At 38.3% G+C, this 26,248-nt stretch overlaps 6 protein-coding genes across 8 annotated transcripts; 2 read left to right on the top strand and 4 right to left on the bottom strand.

Annotated features, from left to right (window-relative positions):
* Positions 1-244: 244 nt before the first annotated feature.
* Positions 245-1,920, bottom strand: LOC104815590 (serine/threonine-protein kinase WAG1-like). Its single transcript, XM_010544042.1, has one exon. The coding sequence runs from the start codon at positions 1,851-1,853 to the stop codon at positions 411-413; it is 1,443 nt and encodes a 480-aa protein (XP_010542344.1). The 5' UTR covers positions 1,854-1,920; the 3' UTR covers positions 245-410.
* A 7,914-nt stretch (positions 1,921-9,834) lies between these two features.
* LOC104816057 (ubiquitin carboxyl-terminal hydrolase 25) lies at positions 9,835-15,336 on the bottom strand. Its single transcript, XM_010544726.2, has 10 exons — positions 14,617-15,336; positions 13,722-14,184; positions 13,555-13,630; positions 13,364-13,456; positions 12,455-12,541; positions 11,920-12,381; positions 11,177-11,562; positions 10,727-10,855; positions 10,417-10,557; positions 9,835-10,298 (listed from the first exon to the last, which is right to left on the bottom strand). Exons 1-9 carry the CDS (start codon positions 14,795-14,797, stop codon positions 10,434-10,436), a joined length of 2,001 nt encoding a protein of 666 aa, XP_010543028.1. The 5' UTR covers positions 14,798-15,336; the 3' UTR covers positions 9,835-10,298; positions 10,417-10,433.
* A 45-nt stretch (positions 15,337-15,381) lies between these two features.
* Positions 15,382-18,414, bottom strand: LOC104815589 (probable sugar phosphate/phosphate translocator At3g14410). 3 transcript variants are annotated; one of them, XR_772102.2, is made up of 6 exons: positions 18,237-18,414; positions 17,665-18,077; positions 16,850-16,955; positions 16,107-16,351; positions 15,818-15,944; positions 15,382-15,638 (listed from the first exon to the last, which is right to left on the bottom strand). XR_772102.2 is itself a non-coding variant. In XM_010544040.2 (5 exons), the coding sequence occupies exons 2-5, from the start codon at positions 17,791-17,793 to the stop codon at positions 16,459-16,461; spliced, it is 372 nt and encodes a 123-aa protein (XP_010542342.1). In that variant the 5' UTR covers positions 17,794-18,077; positions 18,237-18,414; the 3' UTR covers positions 16,358-16,458. The 3 variants fall into 3 exon arrangements, 1 of the variants encoding a protein (XP_010542342.1); XM_010544040.2 differs by lacking the exons at positions 15,382-15,638; positions 15,818-15,944; positions 16,107-16,351 and adding exons at positions 16,358-16,556; positions 17,515-17,553; XR_772103.2 differs by lacking the exons at positions 15,382-15,638; positions 15,818-15,944; positions 16,107-16,351 and adding an exon at positions 16,358-16,476.
* Positions 18,415-18,561: 147 nt separating this feature from the next.
* On the top strand, positions 18,562-21,031 carry LOC104815588 (peroxisomal (S)-2-hydroxy-acid oxidase GLO1). Its single transcript, XM_010544038.1, has 12 exons — positions 18,562-18,650; positions 18,731-18,903; positions 18,992-19,116; positions 19,232-19,278; positions 19,382-19,459; positions 19,537-19,661; positions 19,770-19,836; positions 19,953-20,015; positions 20,110-20,179; positions 20,267-20,367; positions 20,453-20,557; positions 20,670-21,031. The coding sequence occupies exons 2-12, from the start codon at positions 18,767-18,769 to the stop codon at positions 20,853-20,855; spliced, it is 1,104 nt and encodes a 367-aa protein (XP_010542340.1). The 5' UTR covers positions 18,562-18,650; positions 18,731-18,766; the 3' UTR covers positions 20,856-21,031.
* A 121-nt stretch (positions 21,032-21,152) lies between these two features.
* LOC104815587 lies at positions 21,153-21,849 on the bottom strand. The gene is made up of 2 exons (XM_019202778.1): positions 21,557-21,849; positions 21,153-21,447 (listed from the first exon to the last, which is right to left on the bottom strand). Exons 1-2 carry the CDS (start codon positions 21,716-21,718, stop codon positions 21,379-21,381), a joined length of 231 nt encoding a protein of 76 aa, XP_019058323.1. The 5' UTR covers positions 21,719-21,849; the 3' UTR covers positions 21,153-21,378.
* Positions 21,850-22,903: 1,054 nt separating this feature from the next.
* Positions 22,904-26,243, top strand: LOC104815585 (polyadenylate-binding protein-interacting protein 9). The gene is made up of 10 exons (XM_010544037.1): positions 22,904-23,732; positions 24,116-24,226; positions 24,312-24,356; positions 24,607-24,679; positions 24,790-24,902; positions 25,001-25,060; positions 25,175-25,222; positions 25,308-25,376; positions 25,728-25,789; positions 25,906-26,243. The coding sequence occupies exons 1-10, from the start codon at positions 23,355-23,357 to the stop codon at positions 25,964-25,966; spliced, it is 1,020 nt and encodes a 339-aa protein (XP_010542339.1). The 5' UTR covers positions 22,904-23,354; the 3' UTR covers positions 25,967-26,243.
* The last annotated feature ends 5 nt before the right edge of the window (positions 26,244-26,248 follow it).

The following is a 26,248-nucleotide window of genomic DNA, read 5'->3' as shown; positions in this document are numbered from 1 at the left end:
TAAAATATTTCTATATTTATATGTCGATTAGAATATTAAAGCGTTTGATATAAAAGGATAACCAATATTGATCTTTTTGGTTCTACACTTGATGTATTTTCATTTTGAATTTTGTTTTTTTGAGAATATAGATATTCATTTTGAAATGTTTTGTTAGTCTTAACTTGTATATTTTTCTTCAGTATTTCAATTTACATATGAGAAAAAAGGTTAAAAAAAAAACAAATTGTAATATTCATTTTCTTGTATAATGTTCATATACAGCAAATCAGGAATATGTGTGTCCAAAAGCCTAACTTGTATACTAATCCAAGTATTCACTCTCTTTTCCACTCTATCTCTAAATTTTATGTGAAATTTTCCAACAAAATAAAAATTAAACCGACCAAAAAAAAAAGATAGAGAGAACCTCACGCGCGCTTTTCATTCGCGTAGCATTTACTCACACTGTGATGATAGTAATTACTAGTGCTGTGACTTTTACCGCTCCTACTAGAATTTTTACTGCGCAGTAAATGCGACATAACGCTCCACAACCAAATCTTCCTTCGCCGTGGGGACACGGCAGTCACGTGACCCGCATGTGACATCGCCGTCGTCTTCTTCATCAGCCCCCGAACTTCCGGAGCCTTGTAGTTCCTGATCAATGGCCACTTGATCCCTTCGAAGAACGGGTGCCGTTTAATATCCTGTGCACCCCTCGCGCACCCTAACCTCTCCCTCGGGTCCTTCACCAGCAACTTCTGTATCAAGTCCATCGCCTCCTCCATCCCCGCCTCCTCCGTCGCCGGGAAAACCACGTTCTTTGCCGGAGATGCTATGTTGCGCAGGGTGTATTCTTTGCACCCGCCCTTGAACGGCGTCGTTCCGTATAACAGCTCGTACAGGAAGATCCCGAAGGCCCACCAATCGACCCCGCTTCCATGGCCGTTTCCGGAGACGAGCTCCGGCGCAAGATACTCGTGGGTTCCGACGCAGGATCTTGAAAACGCCGTCACCGGCTCTGCCGTGAAATCCGATACGAACTCCTCCCTCTCCTCTGTTACGTATCTCCCAGAACATAGACAACCACTTCGTCTCCTCCGACACGACGTAGTTCTCCGGATCCGTCGTGTTCGGAAGGTGGGGACTACATCGGCTTTGAAACACAGGTCGAAATCCGACAACATGATGTGCCCGTCTTCTCGGAGCAAGACGTTCTCCGGTTTCAAATCCCTGTAAACGATTCCAAGCGCGTGGAGGTACTCGAGCGCGACGAGGACCTCGGCGGCGAAGAACCGAACAGGATGAACCGGTAACCGGTTACCGGGTTGCTTGCGGAGCAAGGAATGGAGATCGCCATTGGGACAGTAGTCAATTAAGAGACACGTGTAGTGAGAGGCATCGATGCGGGCGTAGAGCGTAGGGAGGAAAGGGTGGTCGAGGCCGGAAAGGATCTCGGCTTCTGTCTGAACGTGACCGAGCTTCTTCGCCGTAAGGGAATCACGGTCGATGACTTTCAAGGCGAAGCTGGTCGAGTTCGGACAGTCACGGAGGTGACAGAGGAAGACACGTCCGAGGTTTCCGGCGCCCAGTTGGCTGACAAGCTTCAGGTGCCGGAGGTGGAGACGGCCATCGGAGGAGAGTACGGTGGCGGCTCTCACGGCGGTCCAATGTGGGTCGCATTTCCGGTGATTGAGGCCGACGGCGGAGGCGGTGACGGTTGTGGTGGGGGCGGATGCAGTGGATAGCCTCTCGTTGAAGCTGAGAGTGAGGCTCGAACGGGCGCTCAAGGAGGCGAATGTACGGTCGGTGGTTGTGGATGTGAAGCTCAGATCGAGGTCGGTGTCGGGAAAATAAGCGTCTTCTTCCATGTTCGTGTTTATGAAAACTTTCTTTTTCTCCGATGAAGTTATGTTTTTTCCCGGATTTAAGGGTTGATTATGAGCTATTTATATCGGAGAATATGTGGAAAAGGACGATTAATTAATTAATTAATCAATGGTTAAATAAGTAATGGTTGATTAAGAAAGGCGATGTTTGGGCTTGGGGTTGACTGAGGGAAGTGGGGAAGAGACAAGGAAATGTGGTGGGTTTGACTCCAATGGGTCATTTGGTTAGGTTAATTAATCAAGTTTAAGATTAATTAATTACAGGGTTATCATTTTTTTTTCCTGTGCAGGCACATGGTTGTCTTTTTCTTTAACGGCCAACAGTTTTTAAATAATACTATCAAATTATCAATTATGTATTTATTTGACATTAATTATAGGTCCTAAACAAAAGAAGGAATCCTATACAGAAACTACGTCGTGGTATAAAAAAATTAATTAATTAATTAAGATTCTAGTTTTTATTTATCAACAAGTTTTTTTTGTTGGGATCGGTGACGACTGACGAGAAAGTTACAATTATGGCTCATAAAAAAATTATTGCATTTCCGTTAGGCGGTCAAATATTTGTGCTTGGATAAGTTCGGATTCGGCGATATAAAAAATATTTCATTTTCGGATTTGAATTTAAGGGAATCTGGTAACGGATGTACAGAAAATCAGTGGATATTAATTAAGATTTAGGATATCTGTAAATATTTGGAACTTGAATAAACCGTTAACGGTTTGGATATCGAATTTCGAATCTAACTCGAGTACATCATATGTTCCACTATTATTAAAAACTTATTTTTTTTAAATGTAACTTAATTTAGTTAGGCTTTAATGTATATTGCGAAATGGCACTTTTTAAACTTAATTAAAAATATTGAGTATCCAATAAATGGTAATTAATCCTCAATTATCAGTAATTGATTAAAACATTGTGATTGTAATCAAATAAAAAAGCAAGAGTAAATACGCGTCTTCCATGCATGGGATGCTGCGTCAACCGTGGATCCAGAGGTAACTCAAAACTAAACATTTGAATTATTTATTAAGTTTAATAATAATCATAATAATAATAACAATAATAATAATAATAATAATAATAATAATAATAATAATGGTACAGATGAAACTAAGTGAGAAAACATTGATGAGACAATGACAGCTTGTCGGCTGTAACTTACATAAGTGAATATGTGTAAGATTTATCTTATCGTGTACACTCATTTATTAACTTGGTTATACATATGTGTGTATCTATATTTTATTTTATTTGTTGTTATGATGGGAAATTCTATCCTACAACTATTCGGGTCGGACACCGGACACCGTAATGCCTCTCAATCCATAGACCGGACGAGAACGACATCAGGACTGTTAAAATGGAAAAATGAATATGTGATGGAAGTAGAATAAGATTTGAGATATGATGGAGAATAATAATGGATACAATATCATTATGTCGAATATTGTGTATCTGATTTGTTTCCATTGTATCTATATTTCCTTTTTATTCTGTTTCTTAATTTTCCTATAAATATGTATTTCATTTTCATTGTAATATAACAATAAGAAAAAGAGATGTAGCAAGAAAAGTGTTTCCGTTCTTTTATATTTTGTTCTTTTTTTCTAATTTAATTTCCGCATTTTATTTTTCTACATGGTATCAGAGCAGGGTTGCGATCTGAACTATATGTTTCTTTTTTTTTTTAATTTTCTAATCTCTTCTTTCATTTATGTTTTGGATGTTCATATATCCAAATCATTCAAAGGCGAGTAAAAATCCAAATTCAAACGATGTGCTATGACAAACAAAAGTCAAAGCTAAAAACTCTAAGATCAAGCAAGATGCTATGACAAAAAGAGTTAAAGCTAAAAATTTAAAGTCAAGCGAAGTGATTTGAAAATGGTTAATGTTTTCTAAAAGAACAAAATTTGGTGTTTATGAATTTTTCCAGAGATAATGAAAATGTATGGACGATTTATAACATTATCAATTCAAGATTGACTTTTTCATTCTTTCAAAGTCAATCTTTAGGGAGAATGTTAAAATGGAAAAATGAATGTGATGGAAGTAAAATAAGATTTAAGATATGATGGAGAATAATAATGGATACAATATCATTATGTCGAATATTGTGTATCTGATTTATTTCCATTGTATCTATATTTTCTTTTTACTCCGTTTCTTAATTTTCCTATAAATATGTATTTCATTTTCATTGTAATATAACAATAAGAAGAAGAAATGTAGCAATAAAAGTGCGGACCTGAGAAAATCCACTGTCCTATGCAGTAGCCGGCAAACCATGCAGAACAGATAAATCAGCCTCGTAAAACTGACCGGCTCAAGACGAGTTTCCATACATGGTTTCGAACCCATAACCTCTTGGTAGAGGGGAGTTGTCACTAACCATTAGGGTGGAGGACCTCCCCTTATATCTATATTCATAGTAGTTGTTTATGTTTTTTTATCATTTTGATTAGTCCATGTTGCTTAATAGTTTAGTGATGAAATAAATTCCCTCAAATTTACACATTTAATAAATTTTGGATATCTGAATTTGAAATATGTAAAACTTGTAAATATATTTGAAAATCAAATCGAGTTCTAAAAAAAATACTCAAGATATTCTTAAACTTTCGGACGGTGAAACCGCGCGAACGGTCAATATCTGTGGGACCCATCTTCGTGAAGAGTCATCATTGTCTGCCACGTGGTGCACATGGGATCCGTTTGTGTCGCTTACTTTTAATATCAGCTCTTTGCTTGAAATTAATTCTAATACAGAAATCTCATCAAATAATATCGTTAATTTATATGGAACTAATATATAAACTTCAATTCAATATATCGATTCTTATATTACCTATATAAATATGTTTAGTAATCGTCGTGTTATATTTTATTTAATCGTGTAAGATTTATAAACGAAAGTTTTTATAAGATTTTATTTTTTTTATGAATTTAATGATGCCATTATTTGTTTAGTTAATTATTGAAGACATCATAATTGTAAGCTTGTGGCCTGCTCGTGATGATGGTGGCACGTGTAACTGCATGCTACTGTCTAATTTGGGTTCCACTTTTATCAATTTGAATTTAACAATACATCATTATATTTAAAATTTGTAAATTGAATATAGTTTTTCTAAATCAAATTCAAGTAAAATATAAAAAAAAAAAAATAACAAAACCCTAAATATCCATCCTATATGTCAAGTTAAAGTTGGGGAATACAATTATGGCAATTTGCAAAGTCATGTGACAGAAATTATAATCACAAGATCTCGGGGGAAAAACATGAAGGATCTTCCCCTAATTAATGTGTTAACCGTTAATTAAGCATAATAATCACAATCTCATTAAAAGGCATCTTACAATTAAATTAGCGAGGGCTTTGATTAATTAACCACGTGGGTTACCACTACGCTTCGTTCACATACATACATACATACATACATACATACATACATACATACATACATACATACATACATACATACATACATACATACATACATACATACATACATACATACATACATACATACATACATACATACATACATACATACAAATCATGAGCATATATATGCATATAATTACAATATTAATGATATGATTTGAATAAATTCATATCATTTTCTCGATAATCATGCTTCCACGATGAAAACCAAAGGGCGCGAGACCAATTACCATAAGGGAATGCTTTTATTAAATGGCGAAACCCAACATTTCGTGGGGTCGGTCCAAAGCATTTTCAATAATTTTGACATAATCATGTTATATATAAAAGTTTATCGAAATGAAACACGAACAAGAAACTCCTAATCATTATATTGGGAGCCCCCACACACAACTCTACTATATAAACATACCATATGGGTTCAAATACATGGAACAATACCCACATTTTGTTTCAATTATTATCTATTTCTATAATTGCAATTAATAAAAATAGAATATTTAACAGCCGCTTTCCCTCAAAGTATTAATACAGTTGTTCTCGGTTAGTATTACATTGTGACCCACCAACTTCAATTTGAATAAATAAACGTTAATTAGGAACATAAATAAATCTTATTTTTTCTATAATGCGTTTTCGATTCCGTTGCTTAAATTAAGTACATTTTTAAGAGGAAAAAATCGATTTGCAACTTTATATATTTTTACTACAGAAAAATATCATGTATTCGTATTTTATTTGGGTGACCAAAGCGAATGAAATGAAAGAAAGACTGGCTGGCTGTACAAGAACAACACAACCGTATAAAAATTAAAATCAAATGACACATACTGTGTTAGAATTAAAATCAATCAAAAATCGATTGGATATTATGTTTTATAAAAAATTAAATTAAAATAACCTAAAACGAATTTTAACCGATTATGAAAATAAAAAAATTCAGAAAATGATTTTTTGTTTTGTTGAAAAAAAAAACACACAAACAGATACAGAGTCCAACCAAAAAATTATATAAAAATAAATGGGCTTTATCCAATTAATTGGGCGCCATATAAGCTTAATATCTTAAATGGGCTTTATCCACATTTCAGGCCCGTTTCAAGAGAGTCTTCGCCCTGAAGTCCAAGACCTTCGAGTCATATATATATATATATATATGCGCAGAGACATTAACGTGGAACGGTGGAAGTGGCGGATAATGGTTCCTATTTCGGTTATTAACCGAAAAATCGAGTCAAACTGAACCGAATAAGGGACAACCGTATTCGAACTGAATCTGATATCAAAACCGAACGGTTATGATTTTTTTAAACCCGAAAAAAATCAAAACCGAACCGAAACGAACCGAATAGAAAAATATCCGAAAAACCGACAATTTCATTGAAAAAATAAACTTTTTAACGAAATCGAACCGAACCCGAACCGAATCGAACCGAAATTTATATAAAAACTGAATGGTTATAGTTTTTTTATAAACAAAATAACCGAACCTAAATATAACCGAAACGAGTACGAACTAAAATCCGAATTGGCCAGCACTAGTGGCGGAGACGAAAACGCTTCTCTTCTCATTTGGATTTTCGAAATTGCTGGAACTCTGTAAGAGAACCTTCCAAATGAGAAAGAGGGTGATGACGTCTGCAAGGTTGAAGCTTACATCACTTAACCCTCTCGGTGAAAAAGAGGCTCCGAGGACGGAGATGACGTCACTCAATTCTAAAACCACAATTTTCGGTTCTGGTTCCGTTTCGGCTTAGGTATATTTTTTGGGTAAATAAAAATTAAAATCAGTGTTGCGTCAAAAATTTGGGTATTTTTAGATTTAGATTTTCGATTTTTTTTAAAAAAATCATAACAAATCGTTTGAGATGTGAGATTTGGTTCGAATTCGATTCTTGTATTTTTATATTGGATTCGATTTCGATTTTTAATTTTAAAATGAGTTATATTTATTCGGTTTTTATATTAGATTCGATTTTGCATTATTTGGGTTGGATGGGTTATTGAGGGAAAGTTCCAAAACATGGCTTTTCGAAAGCAAGCTAAGAGCTGAAAAGGGTCCCCTCGTGACGGCGGAGACGCCGTGTCGGAGCCGACACTTTTCCACCGCCTCTTCTCTCTTTGGATAGAGACAGTACAATCTCAAAGTACACAACTGCTTGAATGCTTTATTTATGGGTCCAATTTTGAAGACCCCAACGTGATTTTCTGTTTTTTTACACAATTATATTTATTTTTGCTTTTTATTGTATACTTCGTCTTATAAAAAACCCAATTGAAGCGTGCGTACGCATACAATAGAGGATTTTTCTCTGTCTTTACAAGTTATGGTCCACATATGGAAAACCACAAAATTATTTTAAAATAATTTTTGCTTGTACAAAAAATTGAGACGTGTTTGAATTTTGAAGGCGCAGATATAAACGAACCTCGTGGTTAGGAAGCAATTAAATAGAACGAAAATGAAATAATAGTTTTATTTTAGGGAAAATCCCAAAAAAATATCTCAATTTCTCCATTTTTATAAATAAAACTTGAATTTTGTTTTTTATCAAATAAAATTTCAACTTCATTTTTCATAAAAAAAAATGAACCCAGACTTTTAATCTTTATTATTTTTAAACTTATTACTGATGGGATGTTCCGATATCGTAATATATGAATGATAACATGTCAAATATGATTAAAATACTGATTTACCACATAGGATGTCGATACATCACATCATCATTCATGTCTAAAAATGATAAAGATTATAAAGTTTAAATTTATTTCTGATTGAAAAATTATTTAATAAAAACAAAGTTTAGATTTTCTTTTGTTAAAATTAAAAAAATTCAGATATTTTTTTGAAATTTTATCGTTTTAATCGGGATGGTTTTGCCTTTTGGTTGAAGTTTGGAGACACTGTTTTTATTTTTTAAGGGTCAACTTCAAGGAGTTCATGCTAAAAGTTTGACAAAATCTAATGGAATGCCAACTCATGATGTCTTTTATACATTAATTGTCTTGATGCAGCCATTGTGTTTCTTTTAAATTTATCATGAATTGGAGATTGTTTTTTCTTCACTTGTGTTATGGTATAAAATAATTGTATATTAATTATTCTTTGGTTTGAAATTGAAAATATATGTCCACTGTGGTTATGTGAATAATATAAACAAAACAACAATAAAAATGGAAGATATTTGAATTCCACGGGGGAGAGAGAGATACTTTGCTGTGGCCTAACTTGTATTGAATCATAAATGAAAGAAGAGAGCTGAGACACATCCATGGCCACCGTACCCATTGAGAGCAACGTCTCACCTATCATTAGGTCAAGTAAAATCAATGTACGTCTCATACGTACTGTTGCATGTGCATGTCTACGTACGTTCGTCCTTTAGAACCAATTAGGGTGAAATTAATTAGGCACGTTATAGGTTTGGTTAATACATCGCCAAAGATATATGAAACAATTTACATGTGTATATGTCAGGTAATCTATATTGATTAGTATTAATCTGCCTTTACGGTAAAGAAGAACCAATTAATTACTCTTAATTTAGATAGTGGTGCAAATCATCTTCCGATGTCGAATATGAAATTTGGGAAGATGCGTATATTCTAAATCACATATTTAAACTCCAATTCCAAAATTAATATGGATCTTGGTTCATAACATTTATTTAGAAAAAAGAATTAATTAGTGAATTCTGGATAGACATTAAAAAAAAGGAGAGAAGAGTTGAGCAAATTTTCTTTTTAATGAATCCGTTTATTAATCAATTTTAAAAACAAATATTTATACAATAAATCCAATCAAAGCGAAACAGATATGAAAGATTGGTTTGCACCGAGTCACTCGACAAAGTCCAAAACTTTGGCTCATCCTCCTCCTATAAATACACGCACCCATAACGCCCACAACTCATTGTAATACTTTCTCTCTCTCCACCGGTCCACGCTCGACGACAACAGTTTATAGTCCCTCCAGCTGAAATCAGGATGACACAAATGGAGAAATTTAGGGCGGACGGGATCATAACGGAGGTGGCTCCGGCGAAATTCATGGCGGAGGCTTCTCGGAGGCCATTCAAGAAGATTCTGGCCACAATCTCCGAGGAGGATATCGGGTTCTTAGGAGGAGCCGCCGCCTCTGAACGCCTCTCTTCGTCCTGTCCTGGTGGTGCCTCCTGGTCTCTCGGCCTTTACGCTAAGACCCACAGCTCACTTTTCTTCGAATGTTGAGACTTGAGAGAGATGGATTTTTGAAATTTTATTTTGTTTTCTTGCTCATTGTTGACGAGTCTTTCTTTTCTTCCGACCGTTGATGCTTTGCCAATAAAAAGTTGCATGTCGTTTGGGATTTTGCAACTGGAAACAGACTAAAACATTATTATGGTTTTTAATCTCCGATTCCCTATGCACACTCCTACATTACAAAACATTGTCGGTGATATTTCGATTCAATTATTGAACTCATAGATCCATGAATCGAGAGGTGATTGTAAGTACCCATCTTCACTCGGAAAGGCATCATGATCGATCTGATAATCACAATGGGTTCCCCAAAACACAAAAAAGGAGAACATTAAAGGACCCAGTTAAAGAAGAGTGAAATAATTCTCACACACAATATAATTTCTTTGTAAAAAGGAAATTTATGTGATGCTGCATCCTTGAAAAATTAATAAGGCTCCGGCGCCTATGTAACGACAAAAAAACAATTAATTCGAAGGCAAATACACACAACAGAGGTAGAGAATATCCTGTGTGTCCTGTTGCCATTGATCAATGCATTTACCCTTTCACGCTCGCCGCCAAAATTTTGTAACGCTCACTCGCTCAACCCCCTCCACCCTCCGAAGACGCTATTATTAAGCAGTGCTCTGCTACAGTGGAATGGGACATTCTGGTACGAGTGACCACAATGTATACACACCCCTTAGCTTCTGCTTGCTTGCTGTCATATGACTTACGACTGCTGCGGAAAACCCATACAGATTTTTAGTAAAACCAAAAGATTTCACTAGGCAATAAACATCCTTTGTTTTGTAGTGTAATAAATTTGTAAGAGAAAACCCAAGACTTAATGCACGTACCAGGACAGGACACGTCGTCAAGCACCACCCCAAGTGTCTCTCTCATGGCTAAAGGCCATCAGACGTTTTACCAGCTCGGCTTTCAGTGACTCCGGAATTTGTGAGTTATAAGTCGATTTCGCATCCGCAATCAGCCTCTTCCTACACAACCAATGACAGAAACCAATGACGCCTGTGTGCGTGTGTGTATCATATACCAGAATCTGACAAATTTATGCCGAAGGGCCAAATAAAATGGATTGCAAATGTTTCCATTCAAAACTTCTGCGTCGCAAGAAAACCGATGGGAAAAAAGGGTATTCGAACTCACTTCAATTCACCATCATCTGGACCACCTCCTGTTTCTTCTGTACACAACCTCTTCTTCCCGCGCATGGAAGCGTTTACTTTATCATACCATCCACATGACCTTAAATATGCAGCCGCATCTTTCTTGAGGCTGATACACACATACATATCAGACCAGATAACAAGACATTAGCCCCATTTTGCTAAAATAACAAAGTCGTTTTATATAAATAAAAAATTCTCGCATACTTGAAAACCCACATGCCCAGTTTGTGCAACAAAAGCTACCTAGAAATACGTCTTTGTGACTCAGCTACATGATAAAATATACCTTACAAAATAATTTCAAGGCTCTCAATTCCATCATGAACGGCCTAATGTGTTACAAGATGGCGGAGTGGAAATGTAATTAGTCTTAGAATAGTTACGTCCGAAGGTACTTGGAATAATAGCAAAGACAAGATGGGATTACCTCTCTTTTAATGCTTCGACTTCGTCACGTGATAAGTCATCTTTTCTAAGTAACACGCATGAGTCTTCAACTGTTTTCCTCCTGGAACCCAATGTTTTGGGCTGGATACTGACACTGCCGTTCTCAGCTTCTACATGGTGATCAGCCCCATTGCTCAATCTGTTATTCTCGGACTGATGCAATTTAACTTTATGGAGACCAATCCCATTGCTTGAACCATTGTTCTCGTGGGAATGCAGTTTAACTATATGATTATCCTTAATACCCTGTGCATTACCGTTTTCTCTGGTTCTCAATCCATCGTTTTCAGCATCAACCATTTTATCCTGGCCAGACGTCAAGCCAAGCAGATAAGGGAACTTTATTTCCTTCGATGACAAAACCCGCTGCAGTTGAGCATGACAGAAATGAGAACATCAGTTGTGGAAAGCAAAATGTAATTAGCTACAAACCGAGAAAAAGACAGGAAACCGAAATGATCCAACAATCCTCAAAGTAGGAAATTAAACTCGGCTTTCACCAAAAACAAGCATTTTCAGAGCACAAAGACAGTGAACCTCTGATACAGAAAACATTAATGCCAAGGGGCCACTCTTCAACTAGAGGGAAGTCCATTAGACATAATTGATCTCACCAATGAGACGAGATACGAGTTTTCGCAGTGTGTGGTCTACCGTACTACTATTATACCAAAACTATGCGCCGATGAGCCTAACCTGAACTCTCCAGTGCCGGGTTCAGACAACAAATGCGGCACCTTTCAGTCCATACAAATCTATATCCTCTTTCCCGACCCCCTTAGCAACTACAGCTTGATCTATCTGGATAGCAAGTCTACCATTCACAGCCGGAGAGACCCTTTTAGCACCAAGGTTGACAGAAAAGTTGACCTTTGCATGTGGTCTTAAAGGAGCCTTTTCAACTTTAGAAGTAGCTGGGTTATCCTTTTGGAAGGATTGTTGTTCATCTCGTGGTTTCTTGTTACCATCTTTAAAGGATCCAACATGTTTCAGGGGCTTTGATGTCTCACAGCCATTACTTCCATGAGATGTAACCCCATTAGATGATACCAAATTTCTAGCAGACGCTGGCCTTTGGTTGGAACGACAGAAGAAAAGAATATAAGCTTTCTCTAACAACACCTCCTGCAAGTTGGAGAGTGACACAAGCGAATCATTGCAGCAATACCATCGACCCAAGGCATCCTACACATGGCAGATAGAAACATCAGAAAACAGTTGACAAGTTTGGTATTGTCTAAACAGGGCAGAAACAAACCTTAATGTATGCGTAATAGTGTCCAGATTCTGGTGAGAATCCTGAATGCACAATTGTCCCAAAAAGCCTGTATTCCGGTTGAGGATCCTGCATTTCCAACATGAAAAAACAAATAAGAAAAGGCGATGCGTAGATAGTACACTACATCAGCGCCAGCAGGCACTTCGGTAAAGTAGGTCATAAGAATGCCACATATATCCAAGCCGGCAAAAATTACATTCAACAAGAAAAATGTATGCATCAAGGATTTGGCTAGAATTCATGCAAAGGGTTTTGAAAGAATCAATTGGACATGTTCTGCGCAATTATTCAGACAAAAAGACTGGAAACAACGTAGTCAAATATCTGCTTGCCTGACTTGTCTCATCATCTAACAAAAGAATCTAATCAACAACAAATTGTCAAAATATAATGTCAGATTTATGCTTGAGAAGTATTATCATCCTGTCAAATTACTGGAGAGTTATTCAAATGATATGAAAAATAGTAGCTCAACTGGTCTTTCTAAGACACCCTACTATTTTACTAAAATGATAAAAAAACATATACAACAGATTCTTTCAAATTCTGCACAGGTTATGTAATGTAGATCTGGATTCTGGACGCAACGGACAAATTCATTCCACAATACTACATGGTGGTCTTATACCAGAACATATCAAACAGATCTAAACCACATCACATTAAAATTCCACATAAGAATCATACTAAACAACTATTCCGGACAAGGAAACACAAATCTTGACTCATCCCTTAGCACCTTACATTCCTGAACTTTCTCATATGTTTCTGAGAACTAAGATGTTACACAGAATGAATAAAGATACAAATCCTCAAGAGTATACGCTAATAAAAGAACAAAAAATGATTAGCAAACTTAATTTAATTTGAGGTGTCAGAATCAAGTACCTTGCTTGTTTTATTCATGAAGCTTGAGAGAAGCAGAACTTCATCAAATGCAATGGCCTTATCAATCTTCCCACCAAATATGCCCTCAAACCGCTGCAAAATAAATCAATAAATATCCCTAAACCGAATAGCATCTCTAGGTTGACAAAGTTAACACCTGTATTGGAAAAAAAAAGCAACATGGTTCTCACCTTCAACTGGATAACAAGGATATTAGGCGCTTGGAGTACTGACATTTGTTTTCTAGCCACCACCAATTTCTTGCAGCTAAACAAGTATAAAAGATGTGTTCAGGAAAAAAAAACAACAGAGACAAAAGAAAGTAAGGGGAGAAACCAAGAAAAGTCAAATTACTCACCTCTCACATCTATACTTATTGTTGCCATCTAAAATCTCCGGCTGAAAGAACTTTTGCAATGATTCCTTAAGTGAATTACTCTGTAAAATTTCAAGACTGATATCCATAATCTCATCTGCTTTATTTGACTCCGCACCGCATGACAAACACTTCACCTGGCTCTGCAAAGCACCGCCAAACATCTCCTTAACTACAGTGTTGCCATTGAAGGGCTCAGTACCCTTCCGTCGCAACTTCTTCAGGCGGAGACAAGTATTGTGGCATGCATCAATCACATACCGCAAGAACTCATGGGCATCTTCTTGACGCCCAAACTTAAAATGCTCGGCAAAAACTTTTAGGCAGTTAAGAAACTTGTTAGGTGCATCCAGTGTGAGATCCACACTGAGAGACCTTGCTATTCTTTTCTCAAGTATGCAAAAAGCACAGTCGTGTTTCCGTTCCCCATCCAAAACCGAGTCGCCTGTTAAAACATTTCGAACAGTCCCAGACAGGAAATACATCACCAAGAAGCCATGCATAAAAAATGCAAATTACGAAGAAATAACAACCGGTACAGTACCAATAGAAATGACCTCCAACGCGTAAATTTCCAGAGCAATACATCAAAAAGAGGAAATAACTAATAACATCAACTCAGAGACGAAACTTACAAACTCTTCTAATTACCTTATCATCAGTGTCAGCAAACAAACTACAAATCAAGCAGTGACACACCAAGCATAAGTTTAAATCAGAATAAAAAGGACAACCCTAATTTGATCTGAAAGTGACGCACATGACTAAAACGAGACAAAAAAACAGCGATTATGCTCGTAGATGTAATAGAAATCACTTTCCCAATACCAATAATCTAAGGCGAGCGAGAGAGAGAGAGAGAGAGAGAGAGACGTACAGAGAGAAGAGTGTTGGTGAGAGAGGCAGAAATTGGCGAGAGGAGGAGTGTAGGTGAGGCACTGGAGGACGCTGTTGAGGTAACAGGTATTGCCGAGGTTCCGCAACCCTAGAGGCGGACCGTTCTTACGCTTCTGACTCAGTAGACTCGGCATCCAGCTCATCTGCAGTTTGAATCCCATCAAAACTCCCACCTCCGCCGCAACCGCAACAGCAACCGCTCATCCCTCGCTCGCCGCCACGGCGTCTCCACCCGCTGCGATCGCATCTCTCTCCGCCTCCGCCGACCACCGCACCTTCCCGCTTCCCGCTTCCACGCGCTTCGAGATCCTATTCCATCATCGTGGTTATGGAAATTTCTCGGCGATAATTCACTGATTCGGGGAAGATCTTTGAGAGATCGATCGGTGGTGACTACCCGCCTGCAACAAATCCCACAATCCCTCGCGAGGTTTCGTTTTATTTTTCGCGTTCTTCCCTTCTCTCTTTTTTTTTTTATTATTCTTTTTTTTTCAGATAATATTAAAGCACAAAAACTATCCACAGTTGGGCCGATGGGCCCATAAGTATTGGGCCTTTATGTACATTCCTAGGTCCATCTTGGACTCGAGTCGTTTTGAAATCATCGCATTATTCGGTTTATCTAATAAATAAAATATTTACAAAAGAGAGATTTCTAATTTTCTATAACGTGTAACTAAAAAGACGAGAACAAATGCTCAGGCAGAGAAGAATTTTCCTGGATAGATAAAAATTCATGAGAAACTAATGTAAATTACGGATAGTAATTTGTAAATAAAATAACCCTCCATGTTATCATCTAAAGAAACGTTGTTCTGAGAGTAAAATTTGACAGATACAACTTCCAAAGCGAAACAAGCAAATACTCATTTACCTCGGTAGGATGTTTCAGTTTCATATGCTGCTCGAATCTCCGACATTATCTGTAGCTGTTGTTGCCGAGAGACTGAAACCAACCGTGTGGATCCACCTTCCTCTGGAGTTTTCCTTCTTCGGTGATTGCTGCCGGTGAAGAACGCACAATAAAGGAAGCAATTTTTACTTAGACGGGTCGTTATTCCACGCATTTCCCATTTTGATTTGTCTAATAGCCGAGACGATTTCGTGATAGTTATTACAGTTGGCCTTCGCGTTTGTAACTGGAATGGAAGACAATCTTTCGAAAGTTGAGGGCAACTTACCAATGCTGTAGCCGAAAAGAGGTGATGATCATGTATTGTGTCAGCAAACAGAAGAGCTGACATAATTCTTGATGAGACTGGCAACCGGGATAGCGAGAGCAGTCGTATGAGAGATGACAAGGAAAACCTACAAGTTGAGAGCGAATAATATAGAAAAAGAATTAAGATTCAGCACTAGAGGTCGAAAGTTCCACATGCCACTGGCTTCCATCTTTGTTTTCTCAAAGCAGGGGCTTGTGCACAAAGACAGTAAATATTGGGCGTATAAAAAGAAAATGATATCGCGCACCTGCAGGGGCTCACGTAGAACATGAGAGATATTGTATCCAGTTTGAAGCCCTTCCTCTTTACGAAAATTTACATGAAGATTAGCCTCACGGGTTTCTCCGATGGTAAACCACTCAAATCCAACTGATGTTGCTTTCCCCATAAGAGGCTACTAGGACATCGAAACATATTACAGAAACTTTCAAAAGCATCCTGCAGCTCATTACATCAACAGTTCAACTCCCACAGCTACTCCAAGAATAAACACTGCAACAGGCAATGACAATATGATTTAAGATGTTAATAGGCACGGATCAGTTCAAAACATATCATTGAGAAGGAGAGAATGGACTTTAAATGCAGAGCAAGAACAGTTAGAACTTACTGACGGCCTTCAGAATTTGAGCACATGCAACAGATATGTACACATAGGCAGTGTTTTCCAACCAGAGAGTCATCACAAACATTGCAACTATAAGAATAACTGATGTAACATTTCCATAGTACATAAAGTGAATTACAACACAAAAAAAGAAATCAGTAATACAAAGACGAACGGATATTAACTTTTGGTCAAAGATACTTTCAACCCCACAATCAAATTGCTTAAAGTTTCTTTCTTCTTTACATTTCTACTGCAATTCCTTCCTCGACCTTCAAGATCTTCGAGAGGAAGAAGATAAAGAAAAGGAGAGAGCAGAAGCAAAAATCTACACATGATTATTTACAGGCAATTAGAAAGGAAGGTCGTAGCCAACTTATTACCTTGAAGACTTGGAGACAAGAAAGCACAAGACCGGGAAAATTCCGTATGGATTAAAGTCAAGCCAAGCAGATAAGGGAACTTTATTTCCTTCGATGACAAAACCCGCTGCAGTTGAGCATGACAGAAATGAGAACATCAGTTGTGGAAAGCAAAATGTAATTAGCTACAAACCGAGAAAAAGACAGGAAACCGAAATGATCCAACAATCCTCAAAGTAGGAAATTAAACTCGGCTTTCACCAAAAACAAGCATTTTCAGAGCACAAAGACAGTGAACCTCTGATACAGAAAACATTAATGCCAAGGGGCCACTCTTCAACTAGAGGGAAGTCCATTAGACATAATTGATCTCACCAATGAGACGAGATACGAGTTTTCGCAGTGTGTGGTCTACCGTACTACTATTATACCAAAACTATGCGCCGATGAGCCTAACCTGAACTCTCCAGTGCCGGGTTCAGACAACAAATGCGGCACCTTTCAGTCCATACAAATCTATATCAATGATATTTCACCTATCTCGTCAATATATCAAATGCTGAATTCTCGAAGGTACTCGTGAATTCTCAAATCTGCTAGCCAAATTCCCGGAAATCAAGCAAAAACACAAACAGCCACGAACAGAATCAAAGAGCTGGTATCCAGCTCTCGAAAATCATTTTTACCTTGACCAAAAACAAAAGCCGTGACATAAACTCTTCAATCTGTGGTCCACATTACCGGCAGCGATAAGCTTACGAAAGCTAGCGATCGGCATACGAAATCGCAGTACGAATTACAGATCCAGGAAGAAGAAGAGAAAAATGAAATTAAACCTTGTTAAGGAAGATTTGACCGCTATGTAGAGCAAAATGTAAACGTAGATCACGAATCCATCCTCTCCGAGGAAGCCTCTGCTCCGATCCTCCATTGAAGTCGAAATTGTAATCCCCGATTACAAACATATTACATAACTTTTATGTGTAATAACCCGATGCTTTTTATCTGTTTTGGGACAGTTTTTTCTTCGTCATTCTTCTTCAGTGTGTTCTCCACTTTCTCCTGTCGCTTCTCAACTCAACAAAGTGCAAACGTGAGAAAATCCGATCACTGGGTCCCACTTGTTTTCAGATTTGAGCCTTTTCTCCATAAAGGCCCAACACAAAGCCCATTGGATTTCTGGTTGACGGAAGAGGGAGGTGGTGCATCTACGGCTCGACGTTTAGGTCCGTCATTCGGCCCGTCTAACCTGATTATATAAAATTGAAATAAAAATTATTATTTTTCCTAAAATCCAAATGAATTATAAAATTAATAAAAAAAAAATCGAATGAAAACGAATGAATTTTTTTATAAAAAAAATTAGGAAATCAAACCTAAAATTAACACAAGACTTCTTATTACTTACCCATCCTATATTGCACAGGTTTCCGGCCGTAGCCAGCCCCTTCAATTAATTCTAAAGAAATCAACCTTCTCTCGAGTTTTTGTCCCTTCGAAGAATAAAAGATTATATAAAACTCGAAGACGGCCATCTTTTTTATTTTATTTTATGCGCTATTATCATTATAAATATTATTTCCCTCGGGGGTTGAGAACGATAATAAAATGAAAAATCTGAGGAACACACAAGTTGCTTATGGATGAGACACAACCCAATCGGTTCCTTGTCCTGTTCCCATTCTCCATTCCTCACCTCCAACGTCTCATCCATATTCCTCTCGCGAGCAAATATCTATTATAATAAGCTTACCATCGTTTCCCACCATTCTTCTCTCTCCAAAGAGCTCCATCTCCTCTCCTTTAACCCCATCATCAAAAGGTTAGTGACTACAAACTCTCATGGGTTGTTTTCTGCAGCGTTTCACTTAGTGATGACTTGCTCGGGTTTTTAATTTTCAGTGCAAGGAGCGGCTGGGAAACCGGAAAGAGGGTGAGATGGAGATCACAAATGTGAGCGAGTATGAGGCGATAGCCAAGCAGAAGTTGCCTAAGATGGTGTACGACTACTATGCTTCGGGTGCAGAGGATCAATGGACTCTTCAAGAGAACAGAAACGCCTTCTCACGAATCCTGTGAGTTTTTTTTTCCCTCATCTTTTTCCTGCTTTAGATTTTCTCAAGCTTTTCATTTAAACAAGAGACGTACCCTTTTTTTCGTTAGGTTTCGTCCTCGGATTCTGATCGATGTGAGCAAGATTGACATGACGACCACCGTCTTGGGGTTCAAGATCTCCATGCCTATCATGGTTGCCCCTACTGCCATGCAGAAGATGGCTCACCCCGAAGGTACGATTCCTGAAACATATTTCCAAAAAATAGAATTCGATGAGGTTAGTCACGTCAAAAATACGCTGGGAATGTTACAACGGTAGAATAAGAACGAGGCCCTGTTAAAACGCAGGGGAGTATGCTACGGCTAGAGCTGCTTCCGCCGCCGGCACGATCATGGTACGTTTTGCTCTTGTTCCTCGTGCATTTTTCCAGCTTCCTCAAGCAAATCGATGCTAGTTAACTTCTATGGTTTGAGCTCTTTCTTTCCACGATGGTTCAGACGTTGTCTTCGTGGGCTACTTCCAGCGTTGAAGAGGTTGCTTCGACAGGACCAGGAATCCGATTCTTCCAGCTCTATGTAAGTATTGCCATATAGATTTACTACTCGGAAGAAAATAAACTCGGTCCTCATTCTGTTGCATTCGTGCTGAATAGGTCTACAAGGACAGAAACGTGGTTGCACAGCTCGTGAGGAGAGCGGAAAGGGCTGGATTCAAAGCCATTGCTCTCACTGTTGATACCCCGAGGTTAGGCCGCAGAGAATCTGACATCAAGAACAGGTACAAACCAGATACACTCAGATGTAACCGGAGTTTATGGTTTTGTCAAACGTGCACAGATTGGTTGAAAGCGCCCAGTAATTGTTACTTTGTTTACTTTTGCCACAGATTCACTTTGCCTCCTTATCTGACATTGAAGAACTTTGAAGGTCTCGACCTCGGCAAGATGGACGAGGTAAGCATTAGAAATTCGGTAACTAGAACCATAATCTGAATTGTGATGCAAGACATTAAAAACATACCTGAATTGGGTTACTGATTTGTCCTAACTTGTTATGCTACACTCTGTAGGCCAATGACTCTGGCTTGGCATCATATGTTGCTGGCCAAATTGACCGTACCTTAAGCTGGAAGGTAAGAGAACACAACTTACAGCAATAGTCAGGTAATTAGCCGCCACAATAGGAAATCGATTTGCTCTAATAACTTGCATTTTTATACCAAACAGGACGTGCAGTGGCTCCAGACAATCACCAAACTGCCAATTCTTGTCAAGGGTGTTCTTACAGCCGAAGACAGTGAGTTACAATCCAACAATCAAATGCTTCATTGCTTGAGTTAAATCAGAATACCTAACCAGGCCTCCGATTATTATCCTTGTGCAGCAAGGATAGCGATTCAAGCTGGTGCAGCCGGAATCATTGTCTCGAACCATGGAGCTCGCCAGCTTGATTATGTCCCAGCCACGATCTCAGCCCTGGAAGAGGTAACACCATTTTCTTGTCCCGGAAAAAACCAGTCTACAATGCCAGTCTGCATCCACAACTTTAGTTATGTATTCATGAATTCAGGTCGTGAAAGCGGCACAAGGCCGAGTTCCTGTCTTCTTGGATGGTGGTGTTCGACGTGGCACTGATGTCTTCAAAGCACTTGCACTTGGAGCTTCTGGAATATTCGTAAGTATCATGCTTCATACTAGCATTTCGGCTGATTTTTCGTCAAACTGCTAGAGATCCTTAACAAACAGAAAGTACCTGACTCCTGAATGAAACAACGCTTGCAATTCAGATTGGACGACCGGTGGTATTCTCCTTGGCTGCTGAAGGAGAGGCTGGTGTCAGAAAGGTGCTTCAGATGTTGCGCGAGGAGTTCGAGCTGACCATGGCGTTAAGTGGCTGCAGATCTCTCAAGGAAATCACCCGCAACCACATCATCGCCGAATGGGATGCCCCTCGCCCTGTACCCAGGTTATAGAAAAAAAACAAAGAGATCGCAACGCAGCACACAACGCCGAACAAGTAATGATTTACACAGATTTCATATTCTGATTTGTCTTCAACTCCGCCATCTCTTCTCAAGTCTTGTTTCTGCCTATATCAAGTAAAGATTCTGTAATAATATAATCATGGCTACTTTCTGCCTTCTGTTCATTTCCATCTCTTAAACAACACACTGTCTGTTACAAATCACCAAGTTTTTCTCAAATCACATGTTGTAATATCACCACATCAGTTTCTTATGGACAACCATACTGATCAACCGAATGCGAGATGTCTTCGAACTGAGAGCGTTTACCATTGAAAAACAACGAAATTCAAACAGATCCAGGATTAGGACTATAGAGGAAGAAACTCTTTATCTGGTTCTACGAATCTTCGTATACAAGAAAGGAAAAACAGGACTCAGACAACTACACGCATACATTTCTTAGAGAAACACGAGATATACTCAAGTCGGAGCACGAGAACCAACCATTGCAGAAGCGTTTCTTCCTCATCTAATACGGCCAAAAGTCTGGTCCACCGGGCTTCTTCACAAGGATCCGATTGTACTCCGGTCTTGATGTCTGCAAAAGTAACGAAATTCTGAGAAACACTACCCAGAGAAGCGATCGGACGGAAAAATCGATCGGAATATAAGAAATAGGTGATGAATGATTCTGATGAAGAATTTACCAGATCTTTGAAGATGAGGAAAGTGATGACGATAAAGAGGACGAAGAGGATCTCGAACTCAGCCAATCGGAAGACAGCGAAAACTGAGTCGACGAACCGAGTCAGAAGCGAGTCGTCCCTCCTCCTCCCGATCCGTTTCGTTCCAGCACGCCGGCCGATCATTCCCGGTAAAACCCTCCCGCCGGCACGATCACAGCCGTCGTTAACTTCTATTTTGCCTCCTCGAGCCTTCCGGGAAAAAATCCGTTGAAGAATTATGATTCAAGCTTCGGCCAATCTTGGTCCAGTTGAAGAACCATGGGCCTTGTACTGCCCCCAATGACACGTCACGTAGAAACGGCATAGTGTTCAGTTTGTCGAAACACAAACGGCACGTCTTTCATTAACTCTAAAAGCAAGCCCACAACGATTCTTCGGCGGCCCATGTAGAACACAGACACGTCACGGGGAGTTGCAATGAATGAATGAACCATTTTCAAACTATAATTTTTAAAAATAAACTTGTCTAAAAACATATCGCAATCCCATTAAAAATATTCTAACTAATATTCCAAGCGTTTTCTTAGTCTTATTTCTTGTGCAGTTAGGTTGGTCAAAGATAGCAAAAATTATATTAAAAAAAATATTTATAAAAAAATTATATAAAAAATGGTTGTATAGTATATTATTCACTAGAAAGATGCTTCATAATACAAAATAAACATTAAGATTAAAATAAACATCAATCTTAATTTGGCTTTTTTCATATTTTTTGAAATAAAAACATTTCTTTTTCATATTTGTTGACATTTTCCAATGCACAAAAACACCTTCTTCTTCTAATGCGCCCCTATATTGGATATGAGATACTATTTACATTTTGCCCCATTCATTTAATTATGTTATACTTAGAGATATTTCAGTTCGAATATATAAAATCTAATCAAATTAAAAATAATATAGTCGCATTCGGATTGAACTATTATCTAAAAATCGATTCGGTATTATTTTTTTTTGGTTAACGATTCGGTATTATTTTTTAGATCATATTAAGTGAAAAGTAAAAAATGAAAGAATTTTTTTAGTTAAAACTTCCTGCTAATAAAATTCGAATGGAATTCAAATATAATCCAGTCATAGTATGAGATAATTAACGTTTTAATCTTTTAGGATGTTTGTTAATGTATTTTTTTTTTGTCACAATGAACATAAGCATATTTCAGAAACCTTAGTTATCGGACACTTGTAGAGATGCAACAGAAATATAGGGGCTTGTGTGTAAATAATCATATGACGAAACATCAAAAGAAAACATAAAATCTCTCTCTAAAAAAAAAAGGTAAGCTTTTTTAACTCATGGAATGAAAGTGTGCGTCTTTGTGAGCAGAAAAGGCCAAACAGAGGGAGCAGCCAAAAAGGAAGCAAAACCCATCATTTCCTTCTGTCTCTTCTTCGTCTTCATCATCATTGCCGCCGTCACCACAACCACCGCCGTTTTGCCGCTTCTTCTTATAGATTCATTGTAGACGTACATACAGATATACATACGCGTATCTCTACGTACAGACGCCGGAGATTGTTTTGTATATGTGGGGATTTTCGTTTCCGTTTCGTGGTGGAAATTTCTAACGGGTGTCTTTTAACTGTCGCATTTCTTGATTGTGGGAGGCCATCTTGATAATTTCCTGTCAAGATTTGCAATTTCTGAGAGGACAACAGAAGGAACAAAAAGTTCGTTCCTTGTCTGTTTTGTGACGATTTATAAGTTTTTGTCACGTTTTTTTGGTGGGTTTGTTTTGGGGTTTGGTAATCTGATCCAATGGCTGCTGTTACTGAGACACCCAATGACGATGTCCGCGACGTCAGAAGCAACACCGGCGGAGACATGATCTTCCACGGCGGCGGCGACGGTGGTTGTGGCGTTGATGAGAAGAGTTTGATCGTTGAATCTAAAGCCGAATCTGAGCTCAAACCCGAATCTGAATTGAAACCCGAATCCGATATGCAGAAACTTGTCGCGATGATCAAGAAACTGAATCCTTTGGCTAATGAGTTTTTCCCTTCTTACTACAACCAAAAGAACAATCAAAACGGAAGATTCAATCGGCTTCTGTCGGCTGACGTTTTCGTGATCGAAAAGAAGCAATCGGGTGATGAACATTACTCTGACAACAAGAAGGATGGCAATAACCGGAGGGTAATCGATTTCTTTCCTCTGAAACTTTTGTTCTGAAATTTTTTGAATTGATTGTTAGTGATATGCCATCTGTTTGCGGGATTCTTATGTATCTTGAGGCTGATTCGGACAGAACAAGGTGTGAAAATTTTATGTCTGGTTTGCATTGGTTGTCTAGAAATTGCACTTCTCATATGATCATTACATTTCACTTTCTGCATATGTTGTTCTTCATCATGACTGAAAATGGAAACTGAAGGTGGTTCCTCTGTGTTCTTGTTAAGCTTAAATGATGTTAGATGTCTGGCATTGACTGATGATATGTATAATCTCCGGTGACTAGTAATGAATATTGACTTGCATGCAGTTATTTGTTTTTTGTGTTGGGTGTCTGTGTTCTACAGAGGAGAAACAGCAATGGCCAGGGAAGAAGGAGATTAACTGGAAGAGGTTCCAAGGCTCAAAGAGAAGACAGTATTAGACGAACAGTATATGTTTCTGATATCGATCATAGTGTAAGTTCTTACTGTTTTTAAGGTTTCCAGTTTGAACTCTACGTTTATGGTAGTAATGTGAAGCATGCTGCAATGTTGGATATAGGTTACGGAAGAGCACCTTGCTGACTTGTTCGGCAGTTGTGGACAAGTAAGTCGAAGTTCTTTACTCGCGTATCTTTTGAAATTTTAGCCTAATTTTACGGTAGTAAACTCTTAGCCTTTGAAATGCATTTTGTTTTTGGTGACGACGTCAACCTCTGAATCTTCTGAATCCATTGTTAGGTTTAAGATTGATAAGTTGATGACTTAGTACCGATGTCCTGTCCTGGAGAATATGCTTATGTGACAGCATTGTCTTACATGCTTATTGAAATAATACCGAGCTGTTCTTTTTGAAGGTTGTTGATTGCCGAATCTGTGGTGATCCACGTTCAGTTCTTCGCTTTGCATTTGTTGAGTTTGCCGATGAGCGTAAGTCTGGCTGCCGGATTCCTCAAGGCTTTCGTAAATTTTCGAAATCACATTGACCCGTAATACTCGTCGTGAGTATTAATAACTTTGCACAAATTTTTCGGGAACAGAAGGTGCACATGTGGCTTTGAGCCTTGATGGGACAATGCTTGGGTACTATCTGGTTAGGGTCTTACCCTCAAAAACTGCCATCCTTCCCGTGAACCCTACATTTCTTCCGAGGGTAGGAGCACACAAACGTATGAAGTTCCTTCTATCAGTTTGATAAAATCCCGGGTCTTAAAAAAGTTTTTTTTTTGTGTGATTTTCGGATGAATTCAGTCAGAAGATGAAAGGGAGATGTGTACAAGGACTATTTACTGCACAAATATTGACAAGAAGGTAATGCAGTTTTGTACAAAATTTATTGCCTTCCTTCGTATATATGCATGTGTTTATGTATTTCTCTGTGTCTAGTAGACTTGTTTCCTGTTTAAGGCATTCCTTTAATTGCAGATCTCTCAAGCTGATGTTAAATCCTTCTTTGAAAGCACATGTGGTGAGGTAAGAACAGAACCCAGATCAGATATCTTTCTGATCACTTCTCGGTCAGAACAAAAATCTGGATCTTGTCTTGTTATTTTTATAGGTAACTCGCCTGAGGCTTCTCGGCGACCAATTGCACTCAACCCGCATAGCGTTTGTTGAATTTGCTATGGTAAGCTCCATCATTTATCATTTGAGGACAGCATCATCCCCAGTGGACTTGACATTGTAGTCTTTGAAAGTCAATCCCCTTTACATTTGCTTTCTCTAATGACTGTCTGAATCATGAACTGTATAATCTTTTTCTTTCAGAGCGTCTTAACAGATAAACACCACTGTTTGAGTATATTCAGATACTTTCTTCATTTTGATATATCCACCGATCTTTCCTGCAGTGATGATTTAAACTGATGATTAGCTATCACATGAGTGTTTGCTTGATCCCCCCTCGATGAAAATTACATTAACAAGTCCTTGTTTTTGCTAAATTCAAGCTGATCTGTCCTTGTCTTTGGATGAACAGGCGGACAGTGCAGTGATAGCACTCAACTGCAGTGGAATGGTCCTAGGAACTCAACCTATAAGGTAAGGTCTTTTTGCCTTATGAGAAATTGCACTTTACAAATAATAAGCTCTCTCTGAAAATCCATCAGTGAATCTTCATCTGAACATTTTCTGAAAATATTTGGTTATCTTCTCAGGGTAAGCCCTTCAAAAACGCCTGTGAGGCCGCAGATCACGCGCCCACCGGTAACAGACTAGGAGACTGAGTCGGATCCATGCCCTCTTGATGAGGGTAACTAACTGTTATTCCCATAAGAGACTACTTGTTCACCAAAGGGGGTGATTCGACACTTCATTTCTTCAGTAACTTTTCTGTTTCGTCTTTCTTTCTTTCTTTCTGGAACAAGTCGTCTTCCAGTTCTGTCACTGGAAGCGCCATGGAATCGCCTCTCCTCTCGGTGTGGAGTTCTTGTTAGTCTCATTTCTTAACTGAGATACTGTTTTTCATGGTTATCCAATGATTTTGGATCACATAGTTCC

Source organism: Tarenaya hassleriana, unplaced genomic scaffold (assembly GCF_000463585.1).
Source record: "Tarenaya hassleriana unplaced genomic scaffold, ASM46358v1 Cleome24, whole genome shotgun sequence".
Taxonomy (NCBI): domain Eukaryota; kingdom Viridiplantae; phylum Streptophyta; class Magnoliopsida; order Brassicales; family Cleomaceae; genus Tarenaya; species Tarenaya hassleriana.
Note: the sequence above shows the minus strand (reverse complement) of the source record. Positions and strands in the feature narration are given on the sequence as shown.